The sequence below is a fragment of the Anomaloglossus baeobatrachus genome, chromosome 6 (assembly GCF_048569485.1).
Source record: "Anomaloglossus baeobatrachus isolate aAnoBae1 chromosome 6, aAnoBae1.hap1, whole genome shotgun sequence".
NCBI lineage: Eukaryota > Metazoa > Chordata > Amphibia > Anura > Aromobatidae > Anomaloglossus > Anomaloglossus baeobatrachus.
Window position 1 is genome coordinate 207,389 of NC_134358.1, and position 17,951 is coordinate 225,339.

At 47.7% G+C, this 17,951-nt stretch overlaps 1 protein-coding gene across 6 annotated transcripts in view; it reads left to right on the forward strand.

Annotated features, from left to right (window-relative positions):
- Nucleotides 1-17,951, forward strand: part of LOC142316897 (uncharacterized) — a 174,549-nt gene that overhangs the window by 123,722 nt on the left and 32,876 nt on the right. For all 6 annotated transcript variants that reach the window (XM_075352659.1, XM_075352664.1, XM_075352658.1 and 3 more), the window contains one exon: nucleotides 782-951. Coding sequence is in view for 2 of the 6 variants with exons in the window: in XM_075352664.1 (XP_075208779.1) it covers nucleotides 859-951 (93 nt within the window). In the remaining 4 variants the exon portion in view is untranslated. The remainder of the gene's footprint in view (nucleotides 1-781; nucleotides 952-17,951) is intronic.

Here is a 17,951-nt window from a genome sequence, read left to right on the forward strand (position 1 = left end):
CATGGAGAGCGGGAGCGGGTGCAGGTGAGTTAATCTCTAAGTGCAATCACGGGCCACAGAGAACGGAGCCCGGATTGCACTTAGACAACCCATGTGTGCCGTGATTCACGGCACACGGAGGGACATGTGCGTGTTTTACACGCCAGTGAAAAACGTCAGTGTTTTTCACTGACGTGTGAAACGGGCCTAAAAGTGAGAATATTGTTGCTACAGCAACATTTTGGGTGAAGTAGCTGTGGATTCAAAATGCTTAATATACTCCTGAATAAAATCCTTGATGGGTGCAGATTCCAAAATGGGGTCACTTGTGGGGGTTTTCTGACGTATAGGTACCTAAGGGGCTTGGTGCGCGAAGTTTATTTCAACTTTTCCAAAATTCAAATGGTGCTCCTTCCATTCCAAGCCCTCCCATTTATCCAAACAGAATGTGGAGAAGGAAATGACATCACAGGTTTTTTTTTTCCAAAGGTCTGTGTTCAACCAACTTTATTAACACTGACAAGTCTTAAAAAACGCACCTAAAAAACGCATGAAAAACGCATGCGTTTTCGATGCGTTGTTTCTCAAAAAGCATTGTTTACAATTCTCCCCTCTGCCAGAGGGTGCGTTTTTTTCCGCGCGGAAAAAAAAGCAACGTGTGCATATACCCTAAAGCCTATGGAGTCCATTTTTGTGGAAAAAAAGTGGATGTCATGGGATTTTATTTTATATTTTTACTGAGTTCAGTGATCAAAAGTATATAAGCATAACATCTTACTCTTCACACAATTTTACCCCGCAGATCTGTGTAATTTCAATATAAAACACATTGAATTATGTGAAAAAGCTCCACTTGTGTGACCATAGAGGACAAAAAGGATGAGACCGACAAGAAAAGTGCGAGAAGGACATGGAAAAGAGAAGCCTTCTATAAAGATGAAATATGAAAAGGTCGCCCTTCTTCTCAACCAGGTAAGAAGGCCATCCATGATTTAAGAGATAGCACTAGGGAAAAGGACTAGGGCATAAAAGTAAGCGAAAGCACCAGGGAAAAGGACTAGAGCATATAACTAAGCGATAGCACAGGAGAAAATGACTGGAGTAAAAAACTAAAGCGGGCTTTACACACAACGACATCGCTAACGAGATGTCGTTGGGGTGATGGAATTCGTGACGCACATCCGGCCTCGTTAGCGACGTCGTTGCGTGTGAAACGCAGGAACGACCTGTTAACGATCAAAATTACTTACCAAATCGTTGACCGTTGTCCAGTCGTTCCTATCCCGATTATCGTTGCTGCAGCAGGACGCAGGTTGTTCTTCGTTCCTGCGGCAGCACACATCGCTATGTATGACACCGCAGGAACGAGGAAAATCACCGTACCTGTGGCCGCCCGCAATGAGGAAGGAAGGAGGTGGGCGGGATGTTCGGCCCGCTCATCTCCGCCCCTCCGCTTCAATTGGGTGGCCGTTTAGTGTAGTCGCTGTGACGCCGAACGAACCGCCCCCTTAGAAAGGAGGCGGTTTGCCGGCCACAGCGACGTCGCTAGGCAGGTAAGTATGTGTTACTGTTCCTAGCGATGTTGTGCACCACGGGCAGCGATTTGCCCGTGACGCACAACCGACGGGGGCGGGTGCTTTCACCAGCGACTTCACCAGCGATATCGCAGTGTGTAAAGCCCGCTTAAGAGATAGCATTGGAGAAAAGTACAGGAGCATAAAACTACGAGATACCACTGGGGAAAAGGACCAGGGCATAAAACTAAGCAATAGCACCGGGGAAAAGGACTGGAGTAAAAAACTAAGAGATAGCAGCGGGGAAAAGGACCAGAGCATAAAACTAAAGCAGGCTAGCGAGCGTACCCGCCCCCGTCGGTAGTGCGTCACGGGCAAATCGCTGCCCGTGGCGCACAACATCGCTAACACCCGTCACACTATACTTACCTGCCTAGCGACATCACTGTGGCCGGCAAACCGCCTCCTTTCTAAGGGGGCGGTTCGTGCGGTGTCACAGCGGCGTCACTAAGCGGCCGCCCAATAGAAGCGGAGAGGCGGAGATGAGCGGGACGAACATCCCGCCCACCTCCTTCCTTCCTCATTGCGTGTAGCCACAGGTACGATGTTGTTCCTCGTTCCTGTGGTGTCACACGTAGCGATGTGTGCTGCTGCAGGAACGACGAACAACATCGTACCTGCAACAGCAATGATAATCGGGATAGGAACGACTGGACAACGATCAACGATATGGTGAGTATTTTTGATCGTTAATGGTCGTCACTGCGGTGTCACACACAGCAACTTCACTAACGAGGCCGGATGTGCGTCACGAATTTCCTTGAACCCAACGACATCTCGTTAGCGATGTCATTGCGTGTAAAGCCCGCTTAAACGAAAGCTCCGAGGAAAAGGACTGGAGCATAAAACTAAAGGATGCTTTACATGGTACGACCGATTTGTGTGATTTCACAATCGATCGTACCCGCCCCCGTCCTTTTTGCGTCACGGGCAAATCGCTGCCCGTGTCGCACAAAGTCAGTAACCCCCGTCACACATACTTACCTCTCGTGCGACCTCGCTGTGGGCGGCGAACGTCTACTTCCTGGAGTGGGAGGAACGTTCGGCGTCACAGCGACGTCACACGGCCGCCGGCCAATGGAAGCGGAGATGAGCGGGACGTAAACATCCCGCCCACCTCCTTCCTTCACATAGCCGGCGGCTGCGTGACGCAGGTGATCTGCTGTTCATCGTTCCCGGGGTGTCACACGAAGCGACGTGTGCTACCCCGGAAACGATGAACAACTAAATTAAACGATATTATGGAACCTAGCGGGCAGTACACGACTCACGATTTGTGAGCGATACTGCGTCGCTAGGAGGTGTCACACAAACCGTGACCCCGACGATCTATCGCACGATAGATTGTCTGGTGTAAAGCAGCCTTAAGAGATAGCACTGGGGAAAAGGACTGTAGCATAAAATTAAGCGATAGCAGCAGGGAAAAGGACCAGGGCATGAAACTAAGCGATGGCACCGGGGAAAAGGACCGGAGCATAAAACTAAGGGATAGCACCAGAAACAGGACCGGAGCATAAAAGAGATAGCACTGGGGAAAAGGACTGGAGCATAAAACTCAGCGATAGCATGGAGAAAAGGACCGGAGCATAAAACTAAGCAATAGCACCGGGGAAAAGAACTGGAGCATAAAACTAAGCGATAGCACCGGGGAAAAAGACCAGGGCATAAAACCAAGCGATAGCACCGGGGAAAAGGACCAGGGCATAAAACTAAGCGATAGCACCGGGGAAAAAGACCAGGGCATAAAACCAAGCGATAGCACCGGGGAAAAGGACCAGGGCATAAAACTAAGCGATAGCACCGGGGAAAAGGACCAGGGCATAAAACTAAGCGATAGCACCGGGGAAAAGGACAGGTGCATACAACTAAGTGATAGTGTGACGCCCTGACAAAATCAGGGTGTCACAGAAGACTGCACCCCCCCCCTTCTAGGTGCCGGATTCTGTCCTCTTTGGTCCTCCATCACAATCCCCATACTGGTACACCACACCAGCCATTAAAACTCTAGTCACCCCCCCTTTACAATAGGGACACACCAGTGGGCGGGGCCAAGCAGATGGCGACGCCCACCTAGGGGTATTGACGTGTTTTGGGAGGGGACGGTTGAGAGTTGTGAAGAGAGTTGACAGTTGAGTGGAGGAAGACGGTTGTGAGGAGAGGAGAGTGAGAGACGGTGAACAGAGTAGTCAGGAGTTGGAGCTCCTGGGCTACCAGACGACTTGACAACTGACTAGGTGGCAGTCGGTAGACAGGGCCACAGGTGACTGAGATCCGGTCGCGGGAAACCTTAAGTGGACTGAGGCAGGGTCGTAGCCCGTCGGTATCGACAGCAGGAATCCGTCCGGAGCCGTGTACAGACAGGGTACCTGGACCCTAGGGTGAGGAGCAGCTTTAAGCCCCTTACCAATTGACCAGCTGGGGACAAGATTTCAGGTCTCATCCCACAGGACACCCAGATAGACCGAGACGGAAGCCCAACGAGGGGGATAGGGCTCTGCAATTGCCTGCTAAGATCCCACTGGTCAGTTCTCGTGGGCCACAGCTCCCAAAAGACAGTAACACCGGGAGCAGACTTCCTCGTTTCACACAGAGTAGTTAATACAAAGGACTCAAACATAAAGTGCAGGTGGAAGGGCCCCTGTTCCACTGTACCGGGGTGCGGGATCCGAGCACACCCTCCGGTGGCTACTGGCTATTGGTAATTTGGTTTACCATCTGGACTCTGTGTCAATTTATTTCAGAACTGTGAGTACACCGGCACCATCCGGTCCAACCCTGCAGACTGCACTCCGTCACACCATCCCACCTGTACCGGGGTCCCGGGACAACACCTCCCCTACCCATGGAGGGGATAACATCCAGCTGCCCCACTCAATCAGTCCCGGGCACCACCGCCAGTGGGAGCGGCGGTGCCACCAAAACCACCACTTACCACGGGTGGCGTCACTGACAAACCTCCCCTATATATATAATTCCCCTTTTTCATTTGCGGGCGACAGACGGGTGCTCAGGCCTGGTCCGGCTTTCCCTTGAGCCACCGCAACGACCCTGGATCCGAGCATCTCAAGTAGCCCCCCCCTGCCGTGGTCTGTTGCCCCTGCCCGCAACAACTTGGCATCACGAACAGGATACTTACCCCATCCACTGACCTGGATGAAGTGTGCCTTTCCTGGACTGTTAACCCTTAAAACGCTACAATTTTCTGGACTGCCGCCATCTTGCCCACCATTTTGGTGCCAAAAAGGACAACCTTGCCATCTTCATCCCTGAAAAGAGCGTGAGTCCTGAGCCCCGCCCATCTACCTGTGAACGTAGCCGGAACCCGGTGACCTCCGGTGCAGGAAGTTGCAAAGGACTGTGGGTCCCGCGAGACTGCTGTTGAAAACCAAGGGGGGGCGGGAGAGCAGCATGTGATCAGAACTGATAAAGTGCAGGGACACCAGGACTCATCAGAAACCCATTCCTGGACACCAAGACGGCAGGATGTCATCACAGCCCAGCAGCCGGTGCCCAGAAAGTCCCGTTCCCGGAACCGCTGACTGGGTGGAGGAACAGACCAAGAAGATGTGCTGGAGGACCAGGGCCCAAGTTTACTTCATGCTGATGGAGTGGACGTCGGAGATGAAAGACCTGGCTGCAACCGTCCTGGCGCGTAAAGTGGAGGTGGCCTCCGAGGATCGGATAAGCGGAGACCCATGCCCTTATGTTCCCCAGGGACTGGCCTGCCCAGCTGAGGGACCCGGCCCGCTCCCGTCCGCCACGCCACCTCCCTCACTTCCCCTGCCCGCGGCCAACGCCCAGACCGACCCGTTGCCTCAGCCTGTGGCAGTGGAACCCGTGACATCTGTGGATGAGGATCCAGTTACTAGGTCCTCAGGCCTTGTCCTCACCACCACCCCGGCACCCGTCCCGGCCTCCATCCCAGCCGCACCACTGATGACGTCCATCCCGGCCCCGAGCCAGGCTGCCATGCAGGCAGCACCTGTCCAAATTCCTATCCCAGCCGCCACGCCAACAGCCTCCAGTCTTCCTGTACCAGCTGAGGAGCAGCCGGTGTGTTCATGCAGAAGGAAGGAGCAGCCCGCTGATAGATAGCAAAGAGAAAGGCCGGTTGTCGCCGGCACTGAGGGCATCGGGGTGGACCCGGCTCCTGAGCAGGAGGAGGAGCGTGGGAACAGTGTCCCATACTGGGAGTGACAGCAGCAGCAGCTCCACAGTGAGATTGCCACCCGGTAGAAAAAAAAGGCTGAAGTGATTGCCTGGACCCACCGGGAAAAAGACTGTTTTACGGCGGGCCACTTTCCGGGTCAGAGGCCCAACTTATAAAGGACAGGTCCACCAATTTGACCCCCAAAAAGGGTGGGGGTTTATCTATGAAACTGGACTGGAACCCGAAGTTTTTGTGTCCCGGAGGGATGTAGCCCCCCATTTGCCGACTAGACATCCGGATCGATATCTGGAACCCGGAGACTTAGTGAGCTACAACCGTCATTATGGAGAGCGGGGGTGGTTTGCCCTTTAATGTGCGAAAATGGGTAATGGACGACGGAGAGCCATGCCCCACCTCCCACCGACACCGTAATGAAAATAAGGAGTGATTTGGTAGCGGAACCCGGCTACCTCCTTTCCCTTGTTTAACCCCTGCTTACCCTTTTTATTTTTCTGGACCATGGCCTCAGGACTGGCAGGGGCCACCCTAAAACTTTCTTGGGCTCTTGTAATTATTACCCATTTGCCTTCTTATTCCTCTACCTGCCAGGACTGTGACACCCACTGGAGAGGACTGGTTGGAGGAAGGGCCTGCGGTGGAGTCGGCCGAGGCCCAGTCACCACCTAAACCGGTGGATAGCCTCCAGGCCAGAGGGTTCTGGGACACTGGAACTCTTTGGAGTGTACTGGTGGGAAGGGACTTTTAGCAATGTTTTAGTGATGTGCCTTCCCTTTGGGGGATGAAATGTTTTATGTTGTTATATCCTTTTTTACCTTTTCAAAAACAGTTCAATAAAATCCGGTGGCTGGACAGCCCGAGGACGGGCTGTGTTGTACCAAGGGGGAGTGTGATACCCTGACAAAATCAGGGTGTCACAGAACACTGCACCCCTCTTCTAGGTGCAGGATTCTCTCCTCTTTGGTCCTCCATCACAATCCCCATACTGGTACACAACACCAGCCATAAAAAACCCTAGTCACCCCCCCATTACAATAGGGACACACCAGTGTGTGGGGCCAAGCAGATGACGACACCCACCTAGGGGTACTGATGTGTTATTGGAGGGGACGGTTGAGAGTTGTGAAGAGAGTTGACAGTTGAGTGGAGGAAGACGGTTGTGAGGAGAGGAGAGTGAGAGACGGTGAACAGAGTAGTCAGGAGTTGGAGCTCCTGGGCTACCGGACAACTTGACAACTGACTAGGTGGCAGTCAGTAGACAGGGCCACAGGCGATGGAGATCCGGTTGCGGGAAACCTTAAGTGGACCGGGGCAGGGGCATAGCCCGCCGATACCGACAGCAGGAATCCAGTCCGGAGCCGTGTACAGACAGGGTACCTGGACCCTAGGGCGAGGAGCAGCTTTAAGTCCCTTACCAATTGACCAGCCAGGGACAAGATTTCAAGTCTGGTCCCACAGGAGGCCCAGATAGAGCGAGACGGAAGCCCAACGAAGGGATAGGGCTCCGCAATTGCCTGCTAAGATCCCACGGGTCAGTTCTCGCGGGCCACAGCTCCCAAAAGACAGTAACACTGGGAGCAGACTTGCCCGTTTCACACGGAGTAGTTAATACAAAGCACTCAAACATAAAGTGCAAGTGGAAAAGGACTGGAGCATAAAACTAAGCGATAGCAACGGGAAAAGGACTGGAGCATAAAACTAAGCGATAGCACCGAGGAAAAGGACTGGAGCATAAAACTAAGCAATAGAACGGGGAAAAGGACAAGAGCATAAAACTAAGAGATGGCAACAGAGACAGGACCAGAGCATAAAACTAAGAGAAGGAAAACAAGTGATCCAGCTCAACTGGGGCAAAGTCCGGCATGCAGGGATAACACTCTGGCAGTGCAAGGGTCCAATAAAAAGAAAAATGCAGCTTCCGGAGTAGTAGTAAAAATGATGCAATTTTATTAGAGGACGTAAAATTTAATGCGATGACAAAAATAGGGAGCCCATATGCGGCGTAAGGCTACGCGTTTCGAACGCTGCCTGCGTTCTTTGTCAAGCCTGAGTGAACATGTCTTGCTCACAAGCCTTGTGAGCAAGACATGTTCACTCAGGCTTGACAAAGAACGCAGGCAGCGTTCGAAACGCGTAGCCTTACGCCGCATATGGGCTCCCTATTTTTGTCATCGCATTAAATTTTACGTCCTCTAATAAAATTGCATCATTTTTACTACTACTGCGGAAGCTGGATTTTTCTTTCTTTTATAAAACTAAGAGATGGCATTCCAGAAAAGGACTGGAGCATAAAACTAAGCGATAGAACTGGGAAAAGGACCAGAGCATAAAACTAAGAGATAGCACCGGGGAAAAGGACTGGAGCATAAAACTAAGCGATATTATTGTGGAAAAGGACTTGAGTAAAAATACTAATAGCACCGGGGAAAAGTGACTGGGGCATAAAACTAAGAGAGAGCACCGCGGGCAAAAGCACTAGAGCATAAAACTAAGTGATAGCACCGGGGAAAAGAACTGGAGCATAAAACTAAGCGATAGCAGAGTGGAAAAGGACTAGGGCATAAAACTAAGCAATAGCAACGGGGAAAAGGACCGGAGCATAAAACTAAGGCCTAAAACACACTTCCGCAAAAAAACGTCCGTATGACACGGTCCGTTTTTCGGGTCCGTGTTCCGTATTTTTGGGGCATTTCTCCGGTACGTATGGCATCCGTGTGATGGCGTATGCGAGCCGTGTGCACGTGTGGAATGTCCGTATTGTCATGAAATACGTACGTGTGCAGTCCGTGTGCCGTCCGTTTTTTTGGATACGTATTTTCACACAAAAAACCTTGTTAGACCTTCATAATGTGCTCCTGGTGTGTTAAATTGGTCAATTAACTACCCAATTTGTTTAGTTTGCTTAAATAACCTTAAAAAACATTGCTTCAAAGCTCTTTCTCACATTAGACACACTCCAAAATGTCTCTCTCCAATGAAGCAACCATGTATTTGCTCTGGTTGATATCTAGGAGATTTGGGGTTAGGCGACATATGATTGAAGAAGAGCCACCACTGGAGAAAAGGATGTGGATTCACCTCCTTGTGAAGCTCAGGAAAACACATGGCCATTTTAATATTTTATATGGGGAAATGCGGAAATTTCCACCTAAATTCCAAGCCTACTGCCATCTCACCATTAATTCATTTGACAACATCCTTGGCCTTGTGTACCAACGTTTGAAGCATCAGGACACCTCTATGCGCCTCAGCATCTCCCCTGAGGAACGACTGTTGCTGACTTTACGGTAGGTGTTGACATGTATACTCATGCTTTTATCTGTCATTTTGAAATACATGTTAAGTTGCTAAGGCATCATTTTGTAGAAATTATTAAATGTAAAAATATGGAAAACTTATATTGATCACTTAACCATATTGCAAAATCAAATTAAAAACTGAGAAGTCACTTCTTCTATTCTATCTTCACCAAAATTAAAGAAACAAGAGGCTTAACTCAAACTAACTTGTTTATTAAACACAAAATTAGATATTTTTCCAATATGGAAAGTAAAGATCACATATGCTTTTCCCAACCAAAGAAATTATAAGAAAAAAACATACACAGTATCTCGCCAGTCATTGGATGTTACAAATATTTGGTGTGAAATATATAAATTACATGAATAGTCAAAGTAATGTCATGTTATTATTCTATTTCAGCTACCTAGCAACTGGCCAATCCATCAGCAGTCTGCATTTCGAATTCTATTGGGAAGGTCCACAATTGGCAAGATTATCCTGCATACCTGTACTGTGCTTTGGGAGACCCTTAGGCATCATGTCATGCAGCTGCCTTCAACACAGGAATGGATGCACATTGCAGATGAATTTTTGGAGTAAACAGCTTTTCCTAATTGTATTGGTGCCATTGACGGAAAACACATTAGAATGAAGAAACCACCAAACTCTGCATCAAGATATTTTAATTATCATACGTTTTTTTCTGTAGTTATTTTGGCCATGGTAGATACAAACTACTGCTTTTTATTTGCGGATATTGGGGCCTATGGCAGTGCCTCAGATGCACGCATTTTCAGAAGCTCACATTTAGCAAGACGATTAATGTCTGATAGTTTAAGTTTGCCTGAACCAAGACCATTGCCTGGTACTAATGGCCCAATTGTCCCTTTTGTAATAGTTGCAGATCAGGGGTTTGCATTGTCTAGGCATTTGATGCGTCCATATCCCAGAAGGGGGCTGGACAGCTCAAAAGCCCTATTTAATAGCAAATTGGCAAGAGCACGTTGCTATGTAGAACGTTCCTTTGGAATTTTGGCCTCAAGATGGCGCATTTATCAAACCACCATCCAACTCCAACCAACCACCGTCAAGGCTGTCATTAAATCTACAGTAGTGCTACATAATTACTGTAGATTACATGAAAGCAATGACGAAGATATTGAGGAGTTGCCTGCTTTAAATGCACCATTTGTAGAGAATGGTAGTGTCAGAACCACTGTGTCCACTTCTGGTCTACAAGTGAGGAATCAGTTTAAAGATTTTTTTAGTTTAAATAGCCATAGTCATGTATAATTTTGACATTAATAAAGTTTGTTAACACTTGGTTACATAAGCACAAACACATATGTAATACAAAAGAGAAAATGACCATACATAGGTATAATTTGTTGTTTTTTGGTTGGTTGGTTGTGTTTGTGGTCCCCAAAAGTCATTGTGATATAACAATATTGTTATGACATCAGGAGATTTTGTTATTCTAAAAACAATACTACTGAATGTACATGACTAATAAAATTATGGCAAATTTGTTATGAAAAAGTTAGTCCAGAATTATTATTTTACCTATGTATGTATGTTCTCTTTTGCAAAACACCCTGTATTTTTTTTATATATATACAATTTTGTCAGGGACTTTAGCCCATACAAAATACCATCCTTTATTATGCAATAATGTCACGCAAACATAATTTGTTTGACACTATTGGAATACAAGTATGGGACCAGACAATATGCAGATACTGCATAGTGGCTGGATTTTTAATAATAAAGGTGTCTGAATGTTAGTGTAGTAGTTAATGTGCGTGCATCTTATCCCTAAACCCAGTTTATTCTAATGGATGGTCCAAACAACATGTCCAGAGCTAGGCATCATTCTAACAGGCAGGTATTGTTTTTGAAGTGATAAATTGCTACTGTTTTGTTGTAAATGAAAAAAAAATATGACCGCATGCATATAGAGTAAGTAATGTGTTACATTTTGAAATGTTTTCCCACCAGCAATACCCTAGAAAACATACAAAAATGTAAAATAAAACATACAATATCACATTCTGATTCAACTATATCCTCTAGGCTAGTGATGTTGTCCTGTGTAGGCTCCATTGCATTGACATCTACAGAATATGTTTGCTACACAACAGTAGATGTTGTAGTGAGTGTCTGATCAGTGTTTCCACTAGTAACAGTTGTTGTACTTGGAACAAATAATGAGGCAGTTGTTTGTGCAGATGGAAGACCAAGTGTAGGTGGTACATATTGATGTGTTGGAAGAGGCTGAGTATGTGTGTATGTGAAGTTAGTTGGGTAAGTCTGTTGTTGAAAGTACTGTTGTTGTGGATTATTAGGAACATGGTAGGATGTTGGTTGTTGAATCATTTGAGGTAGTCTATGAACATTACTAACAATACTAGGATAGTTAAAAGAGGTTTGCATTGGTGTTTGTTGGGGTATTTGTTGGACAAATGTTGGCTGTTGAGATGGCCTTTGTGTCATTAATGTATCTGTTTGGTGTGGGACAACTGTTGGCCTAATTTGTACATCAGTTACCATAGAAGAAGATGGACACTGTATATGTGTTTGTTGCACTACAGGATTAAGTTGAAAATTTGAGAAATGTTCTTCTGTTTGGCTTTCCACAGTTTGTTGAGTTGTGTTTTGTGTGTGGGCCACGTGGATTGGCTCTCCATTGTTCTATCACTTCAAAACAATAAATGGGTTCTGGCTCACGTTGGGTAGCAGATATTAGTGTTATTAAGGACGCCCTCAATCTGTCCTGCCTATCAGGTGCAACTAATGCTAGAGAGGGAGAAAGGGAGCGGCAAAATCTTTCTCCATCACTCTCTGGTATCAGTGAATGCATCATGTGTATAATTTTGGTATCAATGATATCTGGCAGGGAACGTAAATCTTCATAACGCCTATGTCTGCGACCACGGATCGATTGTGCAACTGTGCGCATGGTATTAGTTGATATTCTTGGCTGTGTGCCTGCATGTTGCTGTGGACTACTCTCTGCAAGAACTGGTGAAGGACCACTTTGTTGCCCTGTAGACTGCCCTGCAATTACATTAGTGGATTGACTTATTCCCAAACCCAAATCAGAGGACATTTCTTCTGCGTCTGGCTGGCTGGTGTTGGGGATTGGTGGAGGTTGATATGAGGTTGGCTCAATCTCAGAAGCAGAGGTCGCTGTTAATACTGCTGACTGGGCTTCCTCACTATCTTCCAGGTTATCCTCTGTACTTTGATGAAAAAAAAAAAAAAAATTAGTGTGTACCTTTTAAATAAAACCACCATGTGATGTAATGCTTGAAACTTACTTTGGTACTTCCATAATGGGCATAAGGAAGCTCAGTTTTTCATAATGGACATATTTTTTCTTTTTTGCAGCGGCAGATGTGGTGGTCACAGGGTTATACTCTCTCCTGAACTGGTCACGGGCTGAGCACCATCGGCGTTTGACAAGATCCACTGTTAAAAAAAAAAAAATGTAAAATAATATCACAAATTCTAACAATTGTAGAATCAAAAAAAATAGACATTAGTCTGGTATTGCAGCAATTGTAAAAAATAGGAACACGCATCCATGTGTATGCAAACAACAACCCATAACACTCATATAGTGACATAATAACACAACCATGGGAAAGAAAAAAAGTTCAGCAGTAAAAATCATAAACCACTGAATAATCATTCATCTCCTTTTAATTGTTAAAAAAAAACAAAAAAAAACCTACAGAAAGCCATGAGCAGCAAAATGACTACTAACCCATGAAGTGCCATATGTTCCACATATATCTTCCATTATACACTACACATTACTGTTCCCATTCCAGACATGGTGACACCAAGGAACATGCATAATAAACCAAACATAGAAATACAACTCAAATGTATAGAGAAATCTCAGCACATTTGCAACAGAAAATGCACAGAAATGCAAACCAAAACAAACCCCAAAGATGTTTAATAGTGGCTTAACCACCCTGAAATGCCTTTTGTACATGCATAAAATGCTTTGCAGGCCACATATACACATGCTGACATTACTAGTAAACTGCAATGAATACTTCAAAAGGCCAAATAAATACACTCTCCTGTTTGTGAGTCTCCAGTGTATCGCAAAATGAGTCAGGCCCATTAATACATGCCAAACAAACTATACAAATATGTTTATACTCTGCCTACAGAATGTGCACATGTAGGTAAAGACAGAGGCAATGCAAATATCTGTACTCACCATATCTATTTTTCTTTCCAAATAAGAAAGCCGCGGAGACACTATCACGTGTTTCTCAACGCTGGCAAGAAACTAGCCAGGTCTTTCACCGGGAAGGAACAACCACGGGAAGGGCAGTCTCCAGTCAAGGAGACCACCTATACCAAACATGGTATATGGGGCATTGCCCCCACTAGCCAGATTCCTACTCCACACTGATGAGGGGCAAATACCCCGAAACGGCTGTCTGTGGATGGATACCATGTTTGGTATAGGTGGTCTCCTTGACTGGAGACTGCCCTTCCCGTGGTTGTTCCTTCCCGGTGAAAGACCTGGCTAGTTTCCTGCCAGCGTTGAGAAACACGTGATGGTGTCTCCGCGGCTTTCTTATTTGCATACTTCCCAGGGGGCAATGCTCTAGAATCACTGCGTTGAGAAACACGTGATGGTGTCTCCGCAGTGGATATGTTGATCTCCCTAAGGTCAACAATGCTTGCTTAAGTAGTCTTTTACTAGGCATTGCCCCCACTAGCCAGATTCCTACTCCACACTGATGAGGGGCAAATACCCCGAAACGGCTGTCTGTGGATGGATACCATGTTTGGTATAGGTGGTCTCCTTGACTGGAGACTGCCCTTCCCGTGGTTGTTCCTTCCCGGTGAAAGACCTGGCTAGTTTCCTGCCAGCGTTGAGAAACACGTGATGGTGTCTCCGCGGCTTTCTTATTTGCATACTTCCCAGGGGGCAATGCTCTAGAATCACTGCGTTGAGAAACACGTGATGGTATCTCCGCAGTGGATATGTTGATCTCCCTAAGGTCAACAATGCTTGCTTAAGTATTTTTCTTTCCAGGGGTACATTGAGCCCATCCATTCCTAGGGTAGACTATCTCTACCACAGCCATCCATGCTCGTTCCACCATTAACCTGTCATGATAGCCATCAACACGTGTGTCCCACAGCTCTGGATGCCTCTCTACTTCTCCAATCAGCCTCTCTGTATCGATTCTGGGTGCCATGCTCAGTACTTGTGGTGTTCTCTGTGCTCAAAGTTCCCCTGCAGTGAGAGGACAGGTGCCCAGCTGCTGTCTGGCGTACAAATGAGACAGGAAATGTATGTTTGGTGCCAGAATTAATGACCATCAATTAACCTGATAGATTGGTAACAAGTGTTTCAGATTTTGTGATGAAAAACGGACACGGACGATACGTGCTGAACACGGACATACTCCGTGTGCGGTACGTGCAGGCACGGACCCATAGACTAAAGCGGGTCCGTGCCTGCGTGTTGCCGGCCAAAAACGGACATGTCGTCCGTGCTGAAAAGCGCACACACGTACTTACGACACGGACACACGTTCCGTGTGATTTTACGTACGTGTGCCATCTTCCATTGAATAACATGGGTCTCCGTGTGTACGTGTCTCCGGTACGTGCAAATACGTACCGCACACGTACAAATTACACGGATGTGTGTTGCGGGTCTAAGCGATAGCACAAGGGAAAGGGACCGGAGCATAAAACTAGCTGATATTATTGGGGAAAAGGACTGGAGTAAAAAACTAAGAGATAGCACCAGGGAAAGGGAACAGAGCATAAAACTAAGAGATGGCACCGAGGAAAAGGACTGGAGCATAAAACTAAGTGATAGAAAACGAGGAAAAGGACTGGAGCATAAAACAAAGCGATATTATTGGGGAAAAGGACTGGAGTAAAAAAACTAAGAGATAGCACCGGGGAAAAGGAACAGAGCATAAAACTAAGATAGCACCAGAGAAAAGGACCGGGGCATAAAAATAAGCAATAGAACGGGGAAAAGGACCAGAGCATAAAACTAAACGATAGCAACGGGGAAAAGGACTGGAACATAAAACTAAGCGATAGCATCGGGGAGAAGGACCAGGGTATAAAACTAAGCGATAGCACCGAGGAAAAGGACTGGAGCATAAAACTAAGAGATAGCACCGGAGAAAAGGACAGGAGCATAAAACTAAGCGATAGCATCGAGAAAAAGGGCCAGAGCATAAAACTAACGGCGGCGTCACACGCTACGATATATCGGGCGATATGTCGTCAGGGTCACGGATTCCGTGACGGACATCCGGCAGCGTTTGACATATCGTAGCGTGTGACAGCTACGAGCGACTGTGAATGAGCAAAAATACACACCTTATCGTTGCTCGTTGACACTTTGCTCATTTTCATAAAATCGTTCCTCCTTCTGTGCGCCCGTTGTTCATTGTTCCCGAGGCAACGCAGGTCGCTCTGTGTGACACCTCGGGAACGACGAACTGCAGCTTACCTGCGGCCGCCAGCAATGCGGAGGGAATGAGGTGGGCGGGATGTTACATCCCGCTCATCTCCGCCCCTCCGCTTCTATTTGGTGGCCGCTGTGTGACATCGCTGTGACACCGAACGTCCCTCCCCCTTCAGGAAGAGGATGTTCACCACCCACAGCGAGGTCGTTCAGGAGGTAAGTACGTGTGATGGGAGTTAACGACTTTGTGCGACACGGGCAACAAATTGCTCGTGACACACAAACGATGGGGGCGGGTGCGATCGCACGATATATCGTCCCGTGTAACACCCCCCTAAGAGATAGCACCAGAGACAGGACCGGAGCATAAAACTAAGGCCGGCGTCACACGGTACGATCTATCATGCGATCGCACGAGCGATCGTACCCGCCCCCATCATTTGTACGTCACGGGCAATTAGTTGCCCGTGGCGCACAAAGTCGTTGAACCCCCGTCACACGCACTTACCTCCCTGACGACGTCGCTGTGGGCGACGAACATCCTCTTCCTGAAGGGAGAGGGACGTTCAGCGTCAGATCGACGTCACACAGCGGCCGGCCAATAGAAGCGGAGATGAGCGGGACATAACATCCCGCCCACCTCCTTCCTTCCGTATTGCCAGCGGGACGCAGGTAAGCGCTGTGTTTGTCGTTCCCGGGGTGTCACACGGAGCGATGTGTGCTGCCTCGGGAACGACGAACAACCGGCGCGCAGAAGGAGGACCGACATTTTGAAAATGAACGACGTGTCAACGAGCAACGATAAGGTGAGTATTTTGGCTCGTTCTCAGTCGTTCAGAGGTGTCACATGGTACGATATGTCAAACGATGCCGGATGTGCGTCACTAACGTCGTGACCCCGACGACATATCGCCCAATATATCGTACCGTGTGACGCCGGCATAAGAGATAGCACCAGGGAAAAGGACTGGAGCATAAAACTAAGCGATAGTGCAAGGGAAAAGGACTGGAGCATAAAACTAAGCAATAGCACGGGGAAAAGGACCAGAGCATAAAACTAAGAGATAGCACCGAGGAAAAGGACCAGAGCATAAAACTAAGAGATAGCACCAGAGACAGCACCAGATTATAAAACTAAGGCCTGAAACACACATCCGTGAAACACGTGTGTGTTTGGTCCGTTTCCGTATATACCGGAGACACGGCCAAACGTGCACCAATGTTATTTAATGTTTGAGGACACATGTGCGTTTTTCATTAAGGTCCGTGGGTCCGTGTGCGTGCTACGTTTGTGTCTCCGTCTTGCACGGAAGCATGTCCGTTTTCAGCACGCAACACGCAGCACGGACCCAATGAAAGTCAATGGGTTTGTGCGCACGTCCGAGTGACACGGACGCATCTCTGTTTGTTCCCTGTACGTTTTGTGCTTTTTTCATGTGATGTCGGTCTTTTTTCTTTTTCTGTTTCGTTCTCTCCCTCAGTCCGTCGGTCGGTCGGTCTCTCTCTATGTCTGTCGGTCGGTCTCTCTGTCTTATCTGTCCCTCTCGCTGTCTGTCGGTCAGTTCCCCCCCTCTCTCATACTTACCGTTCCCCGATCTCCGGCGCTGCGCTGCACGGCTGTTATAAAAGCTCCGGCGGCTTTTACTTTTTTGAAAAAGCCGGCCGCTCATTAATCAATCTCGTATTCTCTGCTTTACCCGCCCACAGGCGTCTGTGATTGGTTGCAGTCACACACGCCCACCACGCTGAGTGACAGCTGTGTCACTGCACCCAATCACAGCAGCCGGTGGGCGTGTCTATACTGTGCAGTAAAATAAATAAATAATTAAAAAAACCGGCGTGCGGTCCCCCCCTATTTTCATACCAGCCAGATAAAGCCATACGGCTGAAGGCTGGTATTCTCAGGATGGGGAGCCCCACGTTATGGGGAGCCCCCCAGCCTAACAATATCAGTCAGCAGCCACCCAGAATTGCCGCATACATTATATGCGACAGTTCTGGGACTGTACCCGGCTCTTCCCAATTTGCCCTGGTGCGTTGGCAAATCGGGGTAATAAGGAGTTAATGGCAGCCCATAGCTGCCACTAAATCCTAGATTAATCATGTCAGGCGTCTCCCCGAGATACCTTCCATGATTAATCTGTAAATTACAGTTAAAAAACACACACCCCCGAAAAATCCCTTATTAGAAATAAAAAACACTAACAAAGTCCCTCATCACCAATTTATTAACACCGACAAAGCCCTCCATGTCCGGCGTAATCCACGGACCTCCAGCGTCGCATCCAGCTCTGCTGCATGCAGGTGACAGGAGCAGCAGAAGACACCGCCGCTCCTGTCACCTCCACGCAACAAATGAGGTGAGTAGCGCGATCAGCTGAGCTGTCACTGAGGTTACCTGGATCCAGCGGTGGCCGCGATTAACCTCAGTGACAGCTCAGCTGATCGCGCTACTCACCTCAGTTGCTGTGTG